We start from the raw sequence: 18,049 nt of genomic DNA, 5'->3' as shown, positions 1-18,049 counted from the left end.
ACAGAAAGCTAAGACAGGAGTACTCCTGGGGACTGGGGCTTCAGGGCGATGCTCCACTTCCTAATGATCTCAGTGGTTTGTGTCTCAACTGTGTAAACGAAATGGTTCTACATGAATGACTGCGTACTTCCAGGAATAATGGAAGAGGTGCCTTCCAATATCTCAGCTGAGTCTCTCCCCATCAGAATGGATTCCAAACCTGCTGTCACAATTACCCATGCACCTTCCCCCTTTGCTGATCGTCTGTATCCCTGGGTGTAGTAAATCAGAGCCATGAGCCCTCCTAGGAAGTTACCCACCTGGGAGAAGTACAGAGACCCACAAACAACAAAGAAGTCTCATGTATTTGGCAATAACTACTGATTTATCTCTCAAGAAATTAAGTCTCGGATCAGAAAAGATGGCTCAGTGGGTAAAGGTATGTGCCACCAAGCCTGACAACTGGAGTCCAATCCCTGGGATTGAGTGGAAGGAGTGAACTGACTTCTGAAAGTTGTCCTCTGCCCTCCACATTTGCTATAGCACACGCATAGACACATGAGTATATATACACATACACACACAAATGTAATTTAAAAAAAAAATAAATTGGAGGCGCACGGGGCGGGGGGGGGGGGGGGATGGGACTGAAGAAGTAGTTCAGCAGTTAACAGCACTTGCTACTCTTTCAGAGGACCCAGATTTGATTCTCAGCACCCACATGGCAGCTCACAACTGCCTATAACTCCAGTTTCAGAGAGCTGATGATGCCCTGTGTGATCTGTGTGGGTACTAGGCACACATGTGGCACACAGACATGCATGAAGACAAAATGCCCATATATATAAAATAAGAAAAAATTTAAAACTCTATGAATTTTAAACTACTTTACCCATGTGTCTATCCATAATTACCCCCTTGGAACACCGAACTAGTCATTTCAAACTTAACATGGCCAAAATAAAACAAAAAACATTTCCTCCATCAAATCTTCTTCAGTAAACAGTACCATCAACCATTCACTTACACTAAACATTTTTCTCTTTCCTCACCACCAGCTCCCACCCAATTCCAACACATTGTACAAATTTTACAGGAGAGAAGACTCTATCTACAGAATAAGCATTCAATAAATGGAGACAGCCTTCTCATTGCAAATGCCTTAACTGATCTCACCTTAGCCAACACCACAGCAATACCTTCCAAACTCAAGCTTTCTTGCCCTTCATAACCCATTCTCCACACAAGCCTTTTACATACACACATGCACACACACACAGTGTGCATGCATGCATGTGCGAGCAATCTGAGTGCGTATGTGTGTTCACATCTGTGTGTACACGCATGTAGAGGCTTGAGGTTGATATTAGGCGCTTCCCTCAATTGTTCCCCACTTTACATATTGAGATGGGGTCAACTGTACCCAGAGCTTGCCAATTCAGCTTAGGCTGGCTTTTACCCCGACTCATCTATTCAAAACAATACAAGCCTTTAAAAATTTAAAAGAATTTTCTCTACATTGTAATGAGATGTATACACATGCCTTATCAACATATGAGTAGCTGAATAAAAAGAGAGAAATCTCCTAGTATACTGAACTTTATTTTTTTAGGTACAACTTTTGCCTTAAGTCCTTACTCATTATGTTACAAATGGTTAAACTTTTCATGAACTAATGGCAACACAATTAACAAATGGATTGACAGGAAAAAAATCCTAGATATATGCTTAGGTTTCTTTTTCTCTTTAATTTTACCAGGGCTTTAGATATTTCCCCTTTTTATTTTTTGTTTTTTTTTGTTTGTTTGTTTTTTGTTTTTTCGAGACAGGGTTTCTCTGCGTAGCTTTGCGCCTTTCCTGGAGCTCACTTGGTAGCCCAGGCTGGCCTCGAACTCACAGAGATCCACCTGGCTCTGCCTCCCGAGTGCTGGGATTAAAGGCGTGCGCCACCACTGCCCGGCTTATTTTTATATTTTATGAAATGATAATTACGTCTTTTCCCTTCCCTCTCTCCAAACCCTCCCATATACCCATTCCAACCCCCTTTCAAATTCACAGCCTCTTTTTAGCTGTTATACACATATGTGTATAAGTACAAGATTTTTAAAAGAAGGATAATTTACAATGTCTATGGGAATTGTTTCATTCCCTGGCTTAAAATCTTGACTGACATCCTATCAGAAAAGACTCTCAGGGAGTATTTAACTAGTTCCTTTCTACCTCTCTCTGATCTCATCTGGGGCTACATCTCACTTTGCTCACCATATCCACTGGCTTACATCCTGTTCCTTTTAAGATACCATGATTAGTTCTACCTTAGGTTCTCAAATGTCACTTCCTTACCCACAATGCCTAGAAGAGATCCCACCCCAGAACACTATTCTACTTAACTGTGTCCATATCATTTCAAGATGTTTTGTTCTCTTCACTGTCCTTGTCTGCCTTCTTCCCTGATACTCCCCAGGCTCTGGATCAGCATGTGACATATAAAGAACACTCATATATGTTAAATGACGAATGTGTAACTACTTTCAAACTTAAAGAAAACAGGGTACTTGTAACCATACATGTTCATAGTCTGGCTAATTAAACTGCTACTTAAATCAAATCTACCCTATGAACACTGTGTTTTCTCTGAATTCAAATATTTTTTTGCTTAGGGATAGAAGCATCATAAAAAAGATTGCTAATCAATTTGAGGATTAATGGGTCAGCCACTTTTGTTCACCGTCTGGCCACAGCAAAAGCACACCATGAGCACATACTAAATTACTTTTGGTTGATAATGTCCATTAGTACTAAAGTAACTATTGTACTTTCTGTTCTAATAATGGGGTAAAGGAGATAGGCCTAGAAACATGGTTCAAACTGGACCTTAAACAGACTGGAGTGCAGACAGGAGCTGGGAAAAGTCAGGTAGAATATACCAGGATGTTTTTCCAGCACCTTCTGATTCCATTTCTTTGTGACAAGATCTCACTACATAGTCCAGCCTGGCTTCTGAGTGCTGGAATTACAGGAACGTGTTGCCATACCTAGCTTCTATATAGTTTTAGATGAGTCCACACACTAGACAAGCCCTCTGAATCTTGGTACCCACCTTCTAGTCCTTTCTACTTGTCCTTTCCTTATTTAAGACAGTAAAAATAATGCCAGGTGGTGGTGGTGGTGGTGGTGCACGCCTTTAATCCCAGCACTCAGGAGGCAGAGCCAGGCAGATCTCTGTGAGTTTGAGGCCAGCCTGGTCTACAGAGTGAGTTCCAGGACAGGTACCAAAACATCACAGAGAAATCCAAAAAATAAAAAATAAAAAATAAAATAGTAGAAAATATTATTATTTTAAAATAAAAATGTTAATTTACTACCCTTGTGGGGTAATTCCTTAAACCAGATCTTGTCCCAATTAGTCACTATTATCCTAATTCAATCAACGAATATTTACTAAATCCCTGCTCAGCACCAGGCCAGACCCCAGTGCTGCTAGGTCTTGGAAAGCCCTGTGAAAAGCTATGTAAATGCATTCCCTGAACTGGAGGCTGTGGGCTAGGTACTACAAAGTGTGCAGCCCGGGAGCTAGGAAAAGAAACAGTCCTTCCCTACTGGGAGTGTAGTGCATGAAAACGGTTGGGTAAAATGTGGACCAGGTTTCACAGAACTTCTCACTCTACTAGGAGTCACAGTAACTAAGAGATAAGAAGTTTCCATGCCTTTTAACTAGGTAAGAAACTTGAGCTCAGAAACTTAACTGACATACCCAAGGCCACTCACATGATGTCTGAGACAGAGCAGGATCTAAGGCACCTAACTAAACCTTATCAAAACAAATCCCTGTCTCCAATTCCAGATAGCTGCTCCAGCGGTCTAAGGTAAGCCTACCAGCTGTTCCAAGACTCGGTAATTTTCTTCAAGTTACTAAGATGTTCTGCTACTTCCATGCCCACATTCATCAGAAGCCAGCATCACAGGTAGAAGCAAAAATCCTTTCCAGATTTAGAAAGCTAGATGTGGTTTTTAAATTTCTGGACTCCTAATTTTATTCCTCTGAACATTTCAAATCCTTCAAGAAATACAGACTGAAATTCCCATTTAAGACCTTTACTCACACCTTCTTAGACCCCAGAACATTTTTGTTTCACCCACTAGTCTTATTTTCACTCTTCTTGGTTTCTTTTTGCAAAGATCTGTATATTGTTTGTGCACCCTTACAAACACAACAGTCTACCAAATAAACAAAACCCACAATTTTCCTCCTGGGAACCTAACTCATACCCACAACAAGATGTGAAAATAAGCACAAGTGATGTAAAGTGTTAACCGGTATGAGCTTCCTCCCAGCTGCCTGAGTGCTCCACAGTCCCGCGCTCACTGCAATTCCAGAAGCAGACTCACTACAATCGGCTCAAGCATCTCCTTTTCCACACTTAGAATGACTAGTTTTGTAGTGACAGTAATGACTACTATTTTTAGCAAACTAGAAATCGAGAAGGAAATAAAGAAGTCTCAGGAGCCAATTTCTGCTATTGAAGAGACATTACTAAAAGGCTCTTTCATCCTGCTACCTCTGGGTTTTGATCATAAACAAATGAGACAACTTAGCCATGGAAAACATACTCAAGAAAGAAATCCAGGAGGTGAATTCAGGGGAAAAGATGTGTTTCTGGTACCAGAATGAATCTCTTCAGTGTTTCAAAATGTTTATATGTCTGAGATGATAGTTAAGGGCCCAGAAAAACATAAAACCATAATTTGCCCTTCGAAACACTTTGTAAAGTACAAAGTTGCCAATTTACAAAGGATATTACAAAAATAGAACAAAAAGGTGCGAAATTTAAAAGCCCCCAAGTAGAAAACATACCTGGCAACGTGAGAAAAAGCATCCACAAGGACAGATTCAAATTCTCTCGTGAACTCAGGTCCTTTCCTTTTACTGTTCTGGATGACATCATTTGCTAAGTATAGAAAAGTAAGCTTTCTATTTGATTTGGCTGGAAAAAAAAAAGAAGAAAAAAAAGGACAATTTAACTTATACCAAAGAAATTCAAATTAATGATTGTTAGGCTATTCCTAAAGAACGTTACAAATGAGGAGATAGTTCACCAGGGAAGGCACTTGTGGCACAAACATGAGGACTGGAATTTGGATCTCAGCACCCAAATAAAAGGCCAGGTGGAGGTTGGTTCTCTGGGGCTGGCAGCTAGCTAGGCCAATTGGTGAGCTCCAGGTTTAAGTGAGAGATTCTACTCTACTCTATAAGGTGGGTAGTGGTTAAGGAGGACACATCAACCTCTGGGCTACACACACACACACACACACCTGCACATACAAAAAACACTAAGGTGAGTTCTACCTCTCAGAGTCAAGTAAGTGGATAAAACAATGGGATAAAATACCCTTGAGGTCTCTAACATGCACATCTGGGAATACAATTTTGGGAGAAGAATGAAAAACATCAGCTTCATTTTTGTGTTACTTGAACCAGGGTAATTAACTGGCAGCAAAAATAAAGATAATTCAAGGAAAATTCTTAAAGATAAGCTGTCAATCTTAATGCTAAGCCAAGGTGTTCATTCACTGTACTGTGAGGATGTCTACTTCAAATACAATCTTCATTACCAAATGTTCTAGAGTGAAACACTGAGTTACGACTCAACTTTGAAAGATAATCTTGTAATTGATGCTCTCAACTGATAATTTTTCTGAGATGCCAATAACCATAGTCAGCCAATGACACTGACTCTACAGTCCAGAAGATTCTCTAGATACACCAATGAACGTTAATCTCAAACACAAACATGCAGAAATGCTGTATTATTGTTGAAAATTTACACACATCTCAAATCTGAATATGCAAAATTATGACTCCCACGAAAACCATAATTCTTCTCTGTTACACATACAAAATGTACTATTTTCTATTACTCTATATGGAATCATATATTAAACCATAAAAGCTTCATGCAATACACCTGAGTTACAGCTGCTTGGGGGAACATTCCTGAATTTTCTGGCTTCTATGCACATAAGTTCTCAACCCTAAAGTTATATCACTACCAATTTTGGTCCTGGTTTTCTTTTAAAAGAAATAAATATGAATATAATAAGATGTTTCAAAACAGTTTTCTTCAATGCTAGAGAGAAAACTCTAGCAGTATTTATGCCAACTTTTACACAACTGTGTTCCTAGCCATTACTCCAGTGCTCTCAAAGAACACTTCTGAAAAGCACAGTAGGCCGAACTGACATTTTAAAACTCAGCTATAGAATAAGTAAATTAAAAACAGGGTTTTAAAAGCACATTATAGTTGTTCTGATTGTTTTTTTTCTTTTTTAAAATAATTTATTTTTATTTTATGTGCATTGGTGTTTTGCCTGCATGTATGTCTGTGTGAGGATGCCAGATACCTTGAACCTGGAGTTACAAACAGTCGTGAGCTGCCATAGAGGTGCTGGGAATTGAACCTGGGTCATCTGGAAGAGCAGCCAGTGCTCTCAACTGCCAAGCCATCTCTCCAGCCCCTTATTTATTTTAAGACAGGGTCTCAATATGCCTGGCTGCACATTAAAGTTTAAATTATATCCTAAAATGCTCACAGAATTAGATAGGGAGATATTGAACTACATTAGCCATCCAGTAATAACCTAATTTAGATAATTAACTGAGGAGACTGTAGGAAACCTATACCTGTCATAATGATTATTCAAAAGCAAAGCCAAGTCAGGCATATTGAGTAGTGCATGCCTTTAATCCCAATACTGGGGAAAGAGAGGCAGAAAAATCTTCATAAGTTTGAGGCCAGCCTAGACTACCTAGAGTTAGCAAATTCCAAGGTAGTCAGAACTACACACTGAGACTATAAAAAAAAAAAAAAAAGTCAAGATAAAAGTATCCAGAGTTGATACAGTGTCTCACTGCTGCTACATACAAAGGTGGGATTACAGCAAGACTGGAGAGACAGCTCAGCAGTTAAGAACACTCCTATAGCTGCACATCCTTCTCCAGGGCCTCCTAAGTCTAGTCCTAATCCCCATCAAAGAAACTCTTCTTTGCAATAGATGGAGACCATGACAGAAAACCACAACCAATCAAAATGCAGTTGCAGAGCCCAGTCTCATCTACAAAAAACAAAACAAAACAAAAAACCTGCACCTAAGGCTCAGGGATCAGGAGAGGAGGTAGAAAGATATTCCAAGTCAGAGGCTACACCCACAAAGTCTCACCAACGTGACTGCCTAAACTTAACTTATGAGCTGAACAAGGACAACAGCAGACATGCTAACACGGACAGAGGAAAGACCCTGAGGCCTCAGCCCTACACAAAGAACTACAGGCAACTAAGGAATGCTGAGAGGGAGAGAGAGTCTTTCTCAGTGAACAACATAGCAACTGGTTATCCAATACCAAATAGTCAGCCCTGAAACCACATATATGAGTAACATTATACTGACTGAGCTGGTTATATTTAGAAATATATATGTATATACATGTAAGTACGTAACAACAATTAATTTAAGAAAGAAAAAGAAAAAAGAGGCTGTGTGAGTGTTCTGGTGCACTCCTTTAAACCCAGCCCTTGGGAGACAGATGCAGGTGGATCTCTGTGAGCTCAAGGCCAGTTGAGTCTATAAAGGGAGTTCCAGGAAAGCCAGAGCTGTTACACAGAGAAACCCTGTCTCAAAAAAAAAAAAAAAAAAAAAAAAAAGAGGCTATAAATTTGAGAGAGCAAGGGGTATGTGGGAAGGTTTGGAGGGAGGAAAGGGAAGGGGAAAATGATGTGATTATATTATAACCTCATTAAAAAAAACTAATCTTAAAAATGATGCAATTAGGCCGGGCGGTGTTGGTGCACGCCTTTAATCCCAGCACTCGGGAGGCAGAGGCAGGAGGATCTCTGTGAGTTCCAGGCCAGCCTGGGCTACCAAGTGAGTCCCAGGAAAGGCGCAAAGCTACACAGAGAAACCCTGTCTCGAAAAACAAAAACAAAAACAAAAACAAAAAAAAAATGATGCAATTAAAATGTCACATAAGTTAAACAAAATAAAGTCAAGAGTGAAAATAGAAAAGAGGAATATAACACTCTACTCAAACATATTGAAGTTCTCAGTTCTGATAAGCATCTAATTCTATAACCCAAAACTCAGTATCTATGCTTTGGTCACTCAGATCAGGGTTAGCACAGCTTTCCTTTTATAATGTTTTAAGAAATAATAACAAACTATTATTTTGATTTAAGGGGAAAAATCAAGCTGTGTATGACTTTTGCCTTTGATCATAGCACCTGAGAGACAGAGAAAGACAGATCTCTGTAAGTTCCTAGGCAGCCAGGGCTACATAGTAAGACCTCATCTCAAAAAAAAAAGGCAGACTCACTACTCTTCCAGAGGGCCCAAGTTTGGTTCTCAGAACCCACATGGCAGGTCAAACTGCCTATAACTACAGTTCCAGGGGACCCAATGCCTCTTTCAGCCTTAATCACATTGGGCCACCCTAAAAGACAAGTACCCTGTGTGTAGCAGCACTGTGACACAGCAAAACACACAGTACACACATCTCACTACTCCAACTCTAGGTGACAATATGACAAAATGTATCTTCCCACCTCCTACCAAAGCCCATTAAAAACCAGTAGAACTAGTTGCTGAGTCAAGTTTAAAGGACTGGCTAATCAAAAAATTTTTTATGTATAGAGAAAGGTTACAAAGTATTCTAGAAAAAAGGAACTACTTACCTACATTGTGGCCACAATTAAAAAAAAAAACCAACATAAAAATAATTCATCTTAGGCAGGTGTGGTAGCACACACACCTTTAATCCTAGCACTTGGGAGGCAAAGACAGGCAGGTCTTTGGGAGTTTGAAGCCAGCCTGGTCCACATGGCATGTTCCAGGCCAGCCAAGGCTACATACATAGTAAGAGAGAAAAAAATAATTTTTTTCTGTCTCAAAAAAAACATAAAACAAAAAACCAAAATCATCAAATAGCCTCATAATGACAAAATATTCCATAAAGGAGAGAAGTTCTACCTACAATCTAAAAGGACCAATTCGTAATTCCTAGAAAGTGGAAATAACATTAAAAACAAAAGCAATTCCTAAGCAAGAGGAAATCATTTTTGTAATGCTCACAGGTACTTTGATGACAACTCAAAGATGGTGGCAATGTCTTAGACGGGAAAAACAATCCATAAACCCAAACGGCCATTTGTAAAGGCTCAGGGGGAGCTAGAACACCAGGAGCTAGTCGGTTTCAACATCAGAGCACAAACCCTTTTCTGCTGTAATATGGGGCCACTTTCAGTTCACAAGAGAAACTGGCTAGCAGATGAACACACACCTCAATGCTTGGGGAAGAACTCTAGCTCTACAAGATCCAATCCGGTAGCCATCAGCCACGGGTGGCCAGTCAACACGTGACTAAGCTAATAAAACTGGAGAACTGAATCTTCACTCATATTTATTCAAAAGTGTAGTTCCTTTGTCACCATTTTAAATCGCCAGCAGTGACATGGAGTAAGTGGCTGCCCTGTGGACAACACAGCACAACCCCGAGACTGCCGCAGACAACTGAGCCAGTGCTGTATAGATCTTGACTCAAACATGAAAACATTATCAGAAGCACAACCAAACTGCTAAACTAATTTTTAACTAGGTAACAGACACAATTCTAAGCTCATTAGAGGGCCCTGGTCAAAACACACCTAGTGAAGAAGACCTACTGAGAGTGATGGGATGGGGAGACCATTCAGTCGAGGACAGCCAGCTGCACTCAGACCACACCTCCACTGGTGAAGATCACCGAGGCACGAGGCACTTGAAAAAGCACAAGTCTTGGAGATCAGTCCTCCCTGGGCCCGTGTCCTAGCTAGGGACCCCCTGAGCAAGCCACTGACCTTGCTGTATCTGTAAAATGGGGATAAGAATGCCAGCCTACTTGCTACATAAGACTCTATCAGCTAAGATCAGAGATAAGGGAGCTCCAGCCATGAAAGCATCCTCTCCACTGCTATTCTCTAGCATAACCCAAATAGGGTATGGTAAGGAATTGAGAAGGTGTCACAAAAGAAGTGTGAGACGGGCTGACAATTTCAAGATGATCAAGAGATTCTACCAAACAGGTAGATTCAGCAGGTCACTGGCAGTTTTCTCTTGTCTCCACAGATGTTGTAGATATTTGACTGGCACAGCAGACTGGGAACCCCAGGCTCTACCTAACTGTCCCAGAGGGCTGAAGGGATTCCTATCGAAGCACAGCAAATCATAAATGGGAGGCTCTGCGAGAAGCCTAGAGTACAGTCTCCTGAAAAAAAAGAATCTCTCTCTCTCTCCTGGAATTTGGTGCCTGCATAGCCTCACCAGTTCAAAGACATCAAACATACCATTATCCACGTCACTTTCCTCATCTACAACAAAGGGTGATACCTCAGAGAGTCAAGACACACGTGGAGTTACTTTCCACTACGCTTCAATTCTTCAGCCTTCTGCTAAGGAACCCAGCACAGTGTGAGCTGGCACTGTATGTGTCCTGCCCACAGCTCCACACCAAGTGTAGCAGCCTGAAGGCAAAAACCAAGCCACACACTGGGCAATCAACAGGCCTACCTTACCACTTCTCCTCAAGGCTGCACTGTGCCTACAGCACACTAAAATGTTGACTGGACTGTCCTGGCTTCTGACCACAGTCGGCTTCGTGGAACCCTGGGTTTCCCCCATCTGCAAAGTTCCTACTTCAAAAGGCTCTGAGAATTATAAAAACAAAACAACACGGTGGCACCTGCTGTTAGTCCCAGTATTCGGGAGGCAGCAGCAGGTGGCTCTCTGAGGCCAGCCTGGGCTACAGAGGGAGTTCCAGGCCAGGGCTAGCTAAATAGTGAGGCCCTGTCCTAAAACAAAAACAAAAGCAACCTACCTATAGTGACACACGATAAAGCCAAGGCAATATAAGTTATCACCATCTCCATTTTCTTTTTGTTTGTTTGGGTTTTGCTTTTGTTTTTTGTTTTCTCGAGACAGGGTTTCTCTATATAGTTTTTGGTGCCTATCCTGGATCTCGCTCTGTAGCCCAGGCTGGCCTTGAACTCACAGAGATCCACCTGCCTCTGCCTCCCGAGTGCTGGGATTAAAGGCGTGTGCCACCACCGCCTGGCACCATCTCCATTTTCTCTACAAGGAAACACAAACGACACAGAGGTTAAGCTGCTGAGGTAAGTGGCAAAGACAGGCTTCACTTCCACACAGACGCCAGAGACAACTTGCTATTAAGTGTCCAACACAGGGCTTGAAAAGTAACAGGCAGGGCTCAATGAGTCAGATTCTGAGAGTCTGAATTTATGGCAAGTGCAGAAGGCTACCCATCTGACAGGGCTGTTCTGAAGTCTATGAACAGTGACCGACATGGAGTAAAGTTTGTAAGTACAGCTAACTTTGTGTCGGTCTTATAGATAGATAAGAATACACAGACACAGGGATATGAAGAATCATGCCCAATATTACTTAGCTAGGAAGTGATTGCACCAGGTCTCAATGCAGAGTGTCTGGCCAGGGACCGCTGGATCTTACTCCAAATGCCCCAAACAGGGTCTGGTGCATAATGCTTACAGCTCCCAGCACAGGCAAGATTTAAAAGCAAAACAAACCAACAACTGTCGCCAAGTGTGAGGGGGAGTCTGAGGAGGACAGCAGCTTAATAACTCCACGTCTGGGCATCTGAGCCCTTGGAACCTCAGATGAACATCGTATGCCTCCCTGGGCCTCAGTTTCCCTCTCTGAGAAAGGTAGAAGCTCCATCAGAGACCCAGGCCCGCAAAGGAAGGCTTAGTTAAGAAGGTAGAGGGGCCCGGGGACAGACCCAGGGGAGAGCCCGGGGGTGGGGGTGATCACCTTTGCGGAGCTCGCGGTGCCACACGGAGACGATGGGTCCTGCATGCTTGCGGTGGTGGATGAGCCACAGGGACAGGGTCTGCACGCTCTGCTGAGAGTTGCTCAGCTCTGAAAGCTTCTTTTCCAGCGCCGACTCTGAGAAGGAGGACATGGTGGCGACGGCGAGGAGCGGCCTGGGCCGCCCGGTGAGACGGAGAGGGCGACCGCACTCGGCCCAGGCCTCCCCTGACAGGATGCAGGGCTCTCCGCCGACTGACAGACGGCCAGGGGTACCAGGCTGGGGGAGGGGACAGGTCTCCGCAGTAACAGCCGCCCGCGCCGCCGCCACAAGATGGCCACCCGACCTCTCACCCCGCCGCCACGGGGTCAAAGGGCAAGGGCCAGAGCCGGGCGCCGGGAGGCCTCGGAGCCGGAGGGAAACGATCCGTGGGAGGCGGCAGCCTCTTCGGGCCTCGCTCAGGGGGACTTCGAACGGGGCAGGCCGAAGGAACAATCCCAGGTCCTCGGCCCCCGAAAGGCGCTTTAACCGCTCGCGCCCGCGCGCCGGCGCAGTGAGCCTCACCGAGACCCTTTCTCCCGCTCCGGCAGGACTTTTCTGGCGCGGCGCGGCGCGCTGCTTGTTCGTCACTTCCGGCTGGGTGCAGGAGGCGGGAGAGTGAGGGAAAAGACTGGAAGACGAGGTAAGAGTGGCGGGAGCGAGAGGGCGTCCGGCCGCCTAGGAGCGTCCCGAAGCAGATGAGGGGGCGCGGAGGCGGCAAGCGCGGGGCCTGGGTGTGGGAAGGGCCGCGTCGCTCAGGTGGCCGGCCCAGGCCGCACTGCCCCTCGGTGCCTGGGGCTCACACACACCCTCCCCCACCCCGCCCTCCTCGGGGTCCATCAAGACGCGTACCCTTCGAAGGCCTGCACACCTTGGCTCTTGTTCTGCCTTCAGAAGTGACGTCCCTTCCCTCCCGTGGTGGAACTGCTCAGCCTCCCAGGACCACCTTTTCACGTCCAGGGCTTCACCTCCCGAAGCTCGGCTTTGTGCGCTGGACTCTGACTCAGTTGCTTGCTTAAATCATGGAGTTACGTCCTCTGTGGTAGTGACTTTTTTTTTTTTTTTTGAGGGGTGTGAAGTGGCTCAGGGTTAGAGCGCTTGCCCTGCAAGAACGAGGGCCTGCGTTCCCATCCCAGCCCTCAAAAAGCCCGAGTCGGTGGGCCAGGTCTGTAACTCCGGTGCTGTGGGGCTGAGGCAGGCGGATCGCTGGAGTTTTCTAGTTGCCAGCTTAACTCCAGGTTCAGTGAAAGACCCAGTGTCAAAGGAATACGATGGAGAGTGAGCAGGACACCTGACATTCTCCTCTGGCCTTACGTGCGCACGCGCGCGCGCGTGCACACACACCTACAACTTTCCTGATTGTTGTTGAACTTCTTAGTTGTAGGCCCATCCATCCCAGCCTAGAAGACATTCCTATAGTTGATGCCTGGTTTTCTTAACTGTTCTGTTCTTCGTACACATCTTTGACCCTTCACTTGGAGTACATCATGATCATAGCTAGCACGGTGAGAAATTGCTACTTTTCAAAGCTGTGAAGTAGGTTATTACAGTCTCATGGTTTCACAAATGAGGAAACAGAAGGTTAGAGAAGTATAAGGATCACATAAGTTTCAAGATCACATAGCTGAGTCCTGCATGAAGAGAGTATATCTTAGTGTGTCCCAGCATCTGAGATCAAAGCTGAAGTCATAGCTGATTGAGTTAACATAAAAGTCAGCACCTACTCATAATCATAAGTTGGAGCTTTTGAGCTAGGTCTGCATTTTTGTTTGTTTGTTTGTTTGTCTGTTTTCCTAGACAGGGTTTCTCTGTGTAGCTTTGCAGTTTTCCTGGAACTCACTCTGTAGCCCAGGCTGGCCTCGAACTCCCAGAGATCTGCCTGGCTTTGCCTCTGGGAGTTTGAGGCCAGCCTGGTCTATAGAGTGAGTTCCAGTCCAGCTAGAACTACAAAGTGAGACCCTGCCTTTAAAAAAAAAAAAAAAAAAAGGGGGCCTAGGGCTTTTGAGATCTCATCTAAACAATGGCTAAGTATCTAGAAACTGTCATGTACTAAGTACCCTTGTACTGAGTCTATGTATCCAGCACATTACTACTACTCTAAATCTCAATCCTTGACAACGTTACTCTGGAGTGGGGATTGCCATCACCATTTGGTAATGAGAGCACATAAAACGTGGGTAAGTAACCTATCTGAAGTTGCTCGGGCATAGCAAGAAAATGGCAAAACTAGAATTCAGTCATGGTCACCTCATCCCAAATTCTTCACATTAGCCAAAGATTCTTTCATTCAGTGAATAATTTTTGAGCACCTGTGTATGAAGCACTGTTCCTAGGCAAACAAAACACCCATGTCCTTGAGAGCTTGCCTTCTGCTAGAGAAGACAGGAAATCAGGCATGCAGGTATAACATGAGTCAATGACCAGGGCTTTGCATAAAAATCCAGGAAGCCAAGGGGAGTAGAGACCCCATGGTAGTTGAGAAATCTATGTTAGTCTCATAGGAGTCTGTTATATATGCCCTTCAGAAAGGATAAGTAAATATTTGGTCAGTTTGCAAAGAACTAACTAACCATAAGCTGTCTTTCCAGGTAGAGAGAAAACCAACTTTAAACCCTTGTTTGCAGTTTTGAGGAGTAGAAAAGATGGTATAACCAAAGTGATAAAAATCAGAAGAGTAGCTAGACATGAAGCCAGAAAAGTATGGAGGGACCATGTCCCATGGGCACATGTAGGCACAAGTCAGGATTTATCGTTTCTCTGAATGGACAGTAGCAATTGAAGGCAGAGCATTTTATTCTTATTGCACTGTGCTGTCATTACATTTGGATAGAGGATTTGCTTACATAAGCAAGGCTGTTATGTAGCAAACAGTCACAGTACAAGGAAGACAGGAAGACCAGCTTGTCAGCTGTTACAATAACCCAGGTAAAAGGATGACTCAGACCAAGATTGTACCAATGGAAGAAGGAGGAAAAGGATGGAATATGGAGATGTTTTAAAGGAAGAGATAACAGGATTTGCTGATAGGCTGGGTTTAGATAGGAAAGAAGACAAGGGGGTCCAGGTGGCCCCAGGAATACTGACCTAAGCAACTAGAAGGATGAGATTTCTGTTTACTGAGCTTAAGAGAGAAAGAGAAGCAGTTTTGGGGACTGAACATTACAGGGTAGACATGTTTGATTGAAAATGCTTATCTAGGAACAGTCACCAATCACTACTCAGTGTCTGGAGAGTTGGCTCTTTGATACATGCACCATCACTCAGGTGCCACATCATCTCTAATTCATATGTAGTACAGTGTAAATGATTTGTAAAAGTTGTTACACAGGCCTAGGTGGCAACACTCGGGAGGCAGAGGCAGGTGGAACTTTGAGTTTGATGCCAGCCTGATCTACAGAGTGAGTTCCAGGACAACCAGAGCTACACAGAGAAACCCTGTCTCGAAAAACAAACAAAAAAGTTATTACAGAGTTTTTTTTTAAAGAATGAATAGCACTAAGGAGCAGAGTACATGTTCAATACAATCATAGGCTTTTTTACCAAATATTTTTGGTCTGCTTGGTTGAATTCCTAGTTTAGGGCTCACAGGTACAGAGGGCAACCTATACAAATACATAGGCAATTGGTCTTATCAGTCTGGAGTTCAAGGGCAAGTTCCAGGCTACAGCTAAAAATGTTAGAGTCCTAAGGGAGAAGGTGCAGAAAGAGGCTGAGGCTTAGGACATGTTACCTTTGAGAGGTCTGGAAGATGGGGGTGATTTGATTATGCAATTTAGCCTCTTCAATCTTTTAATATTAATTTGAGGGGTTTTCAAGTCCTGAGCCAGCCTTGAATCTCCGGAACAACTTTACTTTGTTGTATCCTATAGCTTTTTACATACTGCTAAAGTGGATGTCCTGTTATTTAGTTTAGAATTTGTTTGTTGGTAGACATGAAGGAAATCAGTCTTTAGGTTTTTGTTGTTTACATTAATTAGTTGTATGTGTGTGCGCGTTCACACATGCATGCCTAGTCCTGTCGATGTCAGGACAGTTTGCAGGAGTTGGTTCTCCTTCTACCGTGTGGGTCCTGGCTGGAATTCAGGTTGTCAGACTTGGTGGTAAGCACCTTTACCCACCGAGCCATCTCTTCAGTACCCCTCCCCCTTTAAACACCTTAAAATGTTTTTGTTAGCGTTTGTTTATTTTGTGTGTTCATGGGTATGTGTGTGTACGTGCATGTCCATGTTGAGGTCAGAAGACAGCTTTTCAGAGTAAGCTTGCTCCTTCCACCATGTGGGGCTGAGGGATTGAACTCGTGTTCAGGCTTGACAGAAGTGCTTTTGCCTGCTGAGCCGTCTTACCATTTCTAGTCTTTTTTGGGGGAAGGGAGGAAACATAATCTTGGCTGTCCCAGAATTCACTCTGTAGACCAGACTGGCCTCAGATTCACAGAAATCCTCCTACCTCTGCCTCCCAAGTACTGGGATTAAAGCCTGGCCCTGGCCTTAGTCTTTAATTGTGTGCCAGCGTCCTACTGACTTCAGAAAATGGAGATTCTTTCTCCTCTCTTTCTGTATTGTGCAGAATTGGTGTTCATTCATCTCTAAATGTTGGTTAGAATTTGCCAGTGAATTCTTTTCCTCTTTTGGTGAATTTTTTAGTAACAAACTTGTTTTCCACAAAAGTTGCAAAGCTTCTTCAGCAATCTTTCCTAATATGTAATTGCAGTGATTTGATTTAAACCACTTTGTCTCTGCTGTGGTTGGGACATGGTTTGAGGGTCCTCTAGTGCTCCGTGTATTGAAAGTTAATCTCCATTGTGGAGCATTGAGAGAGTGGGCACTTTGGCATTGAGAGGTATGGCCCTTGGGAAGCAACTGGGATTAACAATTAAGGATGTTGAAGTGGAGCTCCCCTGATTGAAGAAGCTTTACATGATAAGGAGAATACCAGACAAGTGCACACATGCACTCCCTGTCTCTTCACATATGATGCCCTGTGCCACTTCAGGGACTCTTCTAACAAGAAGACCATCACCTAACACAGCCCTTAGACCTTCTACCTCTAGAACTATGAGCCAGAGCAACGTAGTCTGCCTCTGTGTGTATGTGTGTGTGTGTGTTCTGTAGAACAACATGAATGGTTAATTGTCTATAACTGCAGACTTGCCGTATTTTAATACAGTTCATTTATAAATGCAATTTTTAATCTTTGTGTATGATGTATATGGATGTACCTGTGAATGAACTTGGGTGTCAGGTGCCACAGCATGCATGTGGAAGTCAGAGGACCACCTCACGTGACAGCCTTTGTCTTCCACCTTGAGATGGGAGTCTCTTGTGGTTTGCAGCAGGGTCTGTTGTTTGCCACTGTATGGACCAGGCTAGCTGGCCTGAGAGTTCCAGAGAGTCTCCTGTCCCTGCCTCCTGTCTCCCTGTAGGAGTACTGAGATTACATACAGATGCTGCTACTGTACCCTGCTTTACATGGCTGCTGGAGAGTCAAACTCAGGGTCTCATGTTTGCACAGTAAGTGCCTTACTCATGGAGCCGTCTCCCTGTTCTTAATGCAGTTTCTCTTTAAAAGCTTCTGCCTGTTTTTGTCTGTGTACAATTTTCACAACTTTCCTGAAAGTGGAATTTATGTACACAAGTCTGAAAAGAGTACAAATTTATGGTGTGGTAAATGCTTTCTGAGTTACTATTAGAAAAAAAAAAACTGTCTGCTGTGACTGAACCTTTACATTATTACCTTTTTAAAAGAGATTTTTTTTTCTGTGTATTTGGGAGAGGGGGGAGATACATACATAAGTGCAGGTGTCTGCAGAAGCTAGAAATGTTGACTCCCCTGGAGCTGGAGTTAGAGGTGTTTGGGAGCTCTCTGATGTGGGTGCTGGGAACTGAACTCAGGTCCTCTGCAAGAACAGCAAGTGCTCTTAACTTCTGAACTATCTCTCCAGTCTTCACTGTCTTTTTTAATTAAAACGTTTTTATGCCAGCCTTCCTTCCACTGTCCCAAACTATGTGACATTTTAATGAGTTGAAATTAAAGAGGGCTGTACTGGCTGAAAAAGAAGAGAGTTCTATTAGGCTGAGCTTTTCCCCAGACCCAAACTATCATCTTGGTAAAGGCTGGGCTGGGACCTTGGACAGAAAATGAGTCTGAAGGGGCATCTCT

The 18,049-nt window shown here is 43.6% G+C and overlaps 2 protein-coding genes across 6 annotated transcripts in view; one reads left to right on the top strand and one right to left on the bottom strand.

The window, feature by feature from the left end:
- The window catches only part of Rprd1b (regulation of nuclear pre-mRNA domain containing 1B), a 47,362-nt gene extending 34,528 nt beyond the window's left edge, over positions 1-12,834 (bottom strand). For 2 of the 5 annotated variants that reach the window (XM_016002652.3, XM_076571083.1), the window contains exons 1-2: positions 11,854-12,415; positions 4,835-4,964 (exon numbers count right to left, since the gene is read on the bottom strand). In XM_016002652.3, the coding sequence (XP_015858138.1) occupies positions 4,835-4,964; positions 11,854-12,004 (281 nt within the window). In that variant the 5' untranslated portion in view covers positions 12,005-12,415. Of the gene's footprint in view, positions 1-4,834; positions 4,965-10,882; positions 11,026-11,853 lie in introns of those variants that run through there. The other 3 variants (XM_006984132.4, XM_006984131.4, XM_076571084.1) reach the window with 3 other exon arrangements.
- Positions 12,487-18,049, top strand: part of Tti1 (TELO2 interacting protein 1) — a 50,313-nt gene continuing 44,750 nt past the window's right edge. The window contains exon 1 of the mRNA XM_006984134.4: positions 12,487-12,533. The gene's annotated coding sequence lies outside the window, so the exon portion shown is untranslated. The remainder of the gene's footprint in view (positions 12,534-18,049) is intronic.

The sequence above is a fragment of the Peromyscus maniculatus genome, chromosome 4 (assembly GCF_049852395.1).
Source record: "Peromyscus maniculatus bairdii isolate BWxNUB_F1_BW_parent chromosome 4, HU_Pman_BW_mat_3.1, whole genome shotgun sequence".
NCBI classification, from domain to species: Eukaryota; Metazoa; Chordata; class Mammalia; order Rodentia; family Cricetidae; genus Peromyscus; species Peromyscus maniculatus.
This window is presented reverse-complemented; position numbering and strand designations above follow the sequence as displayed.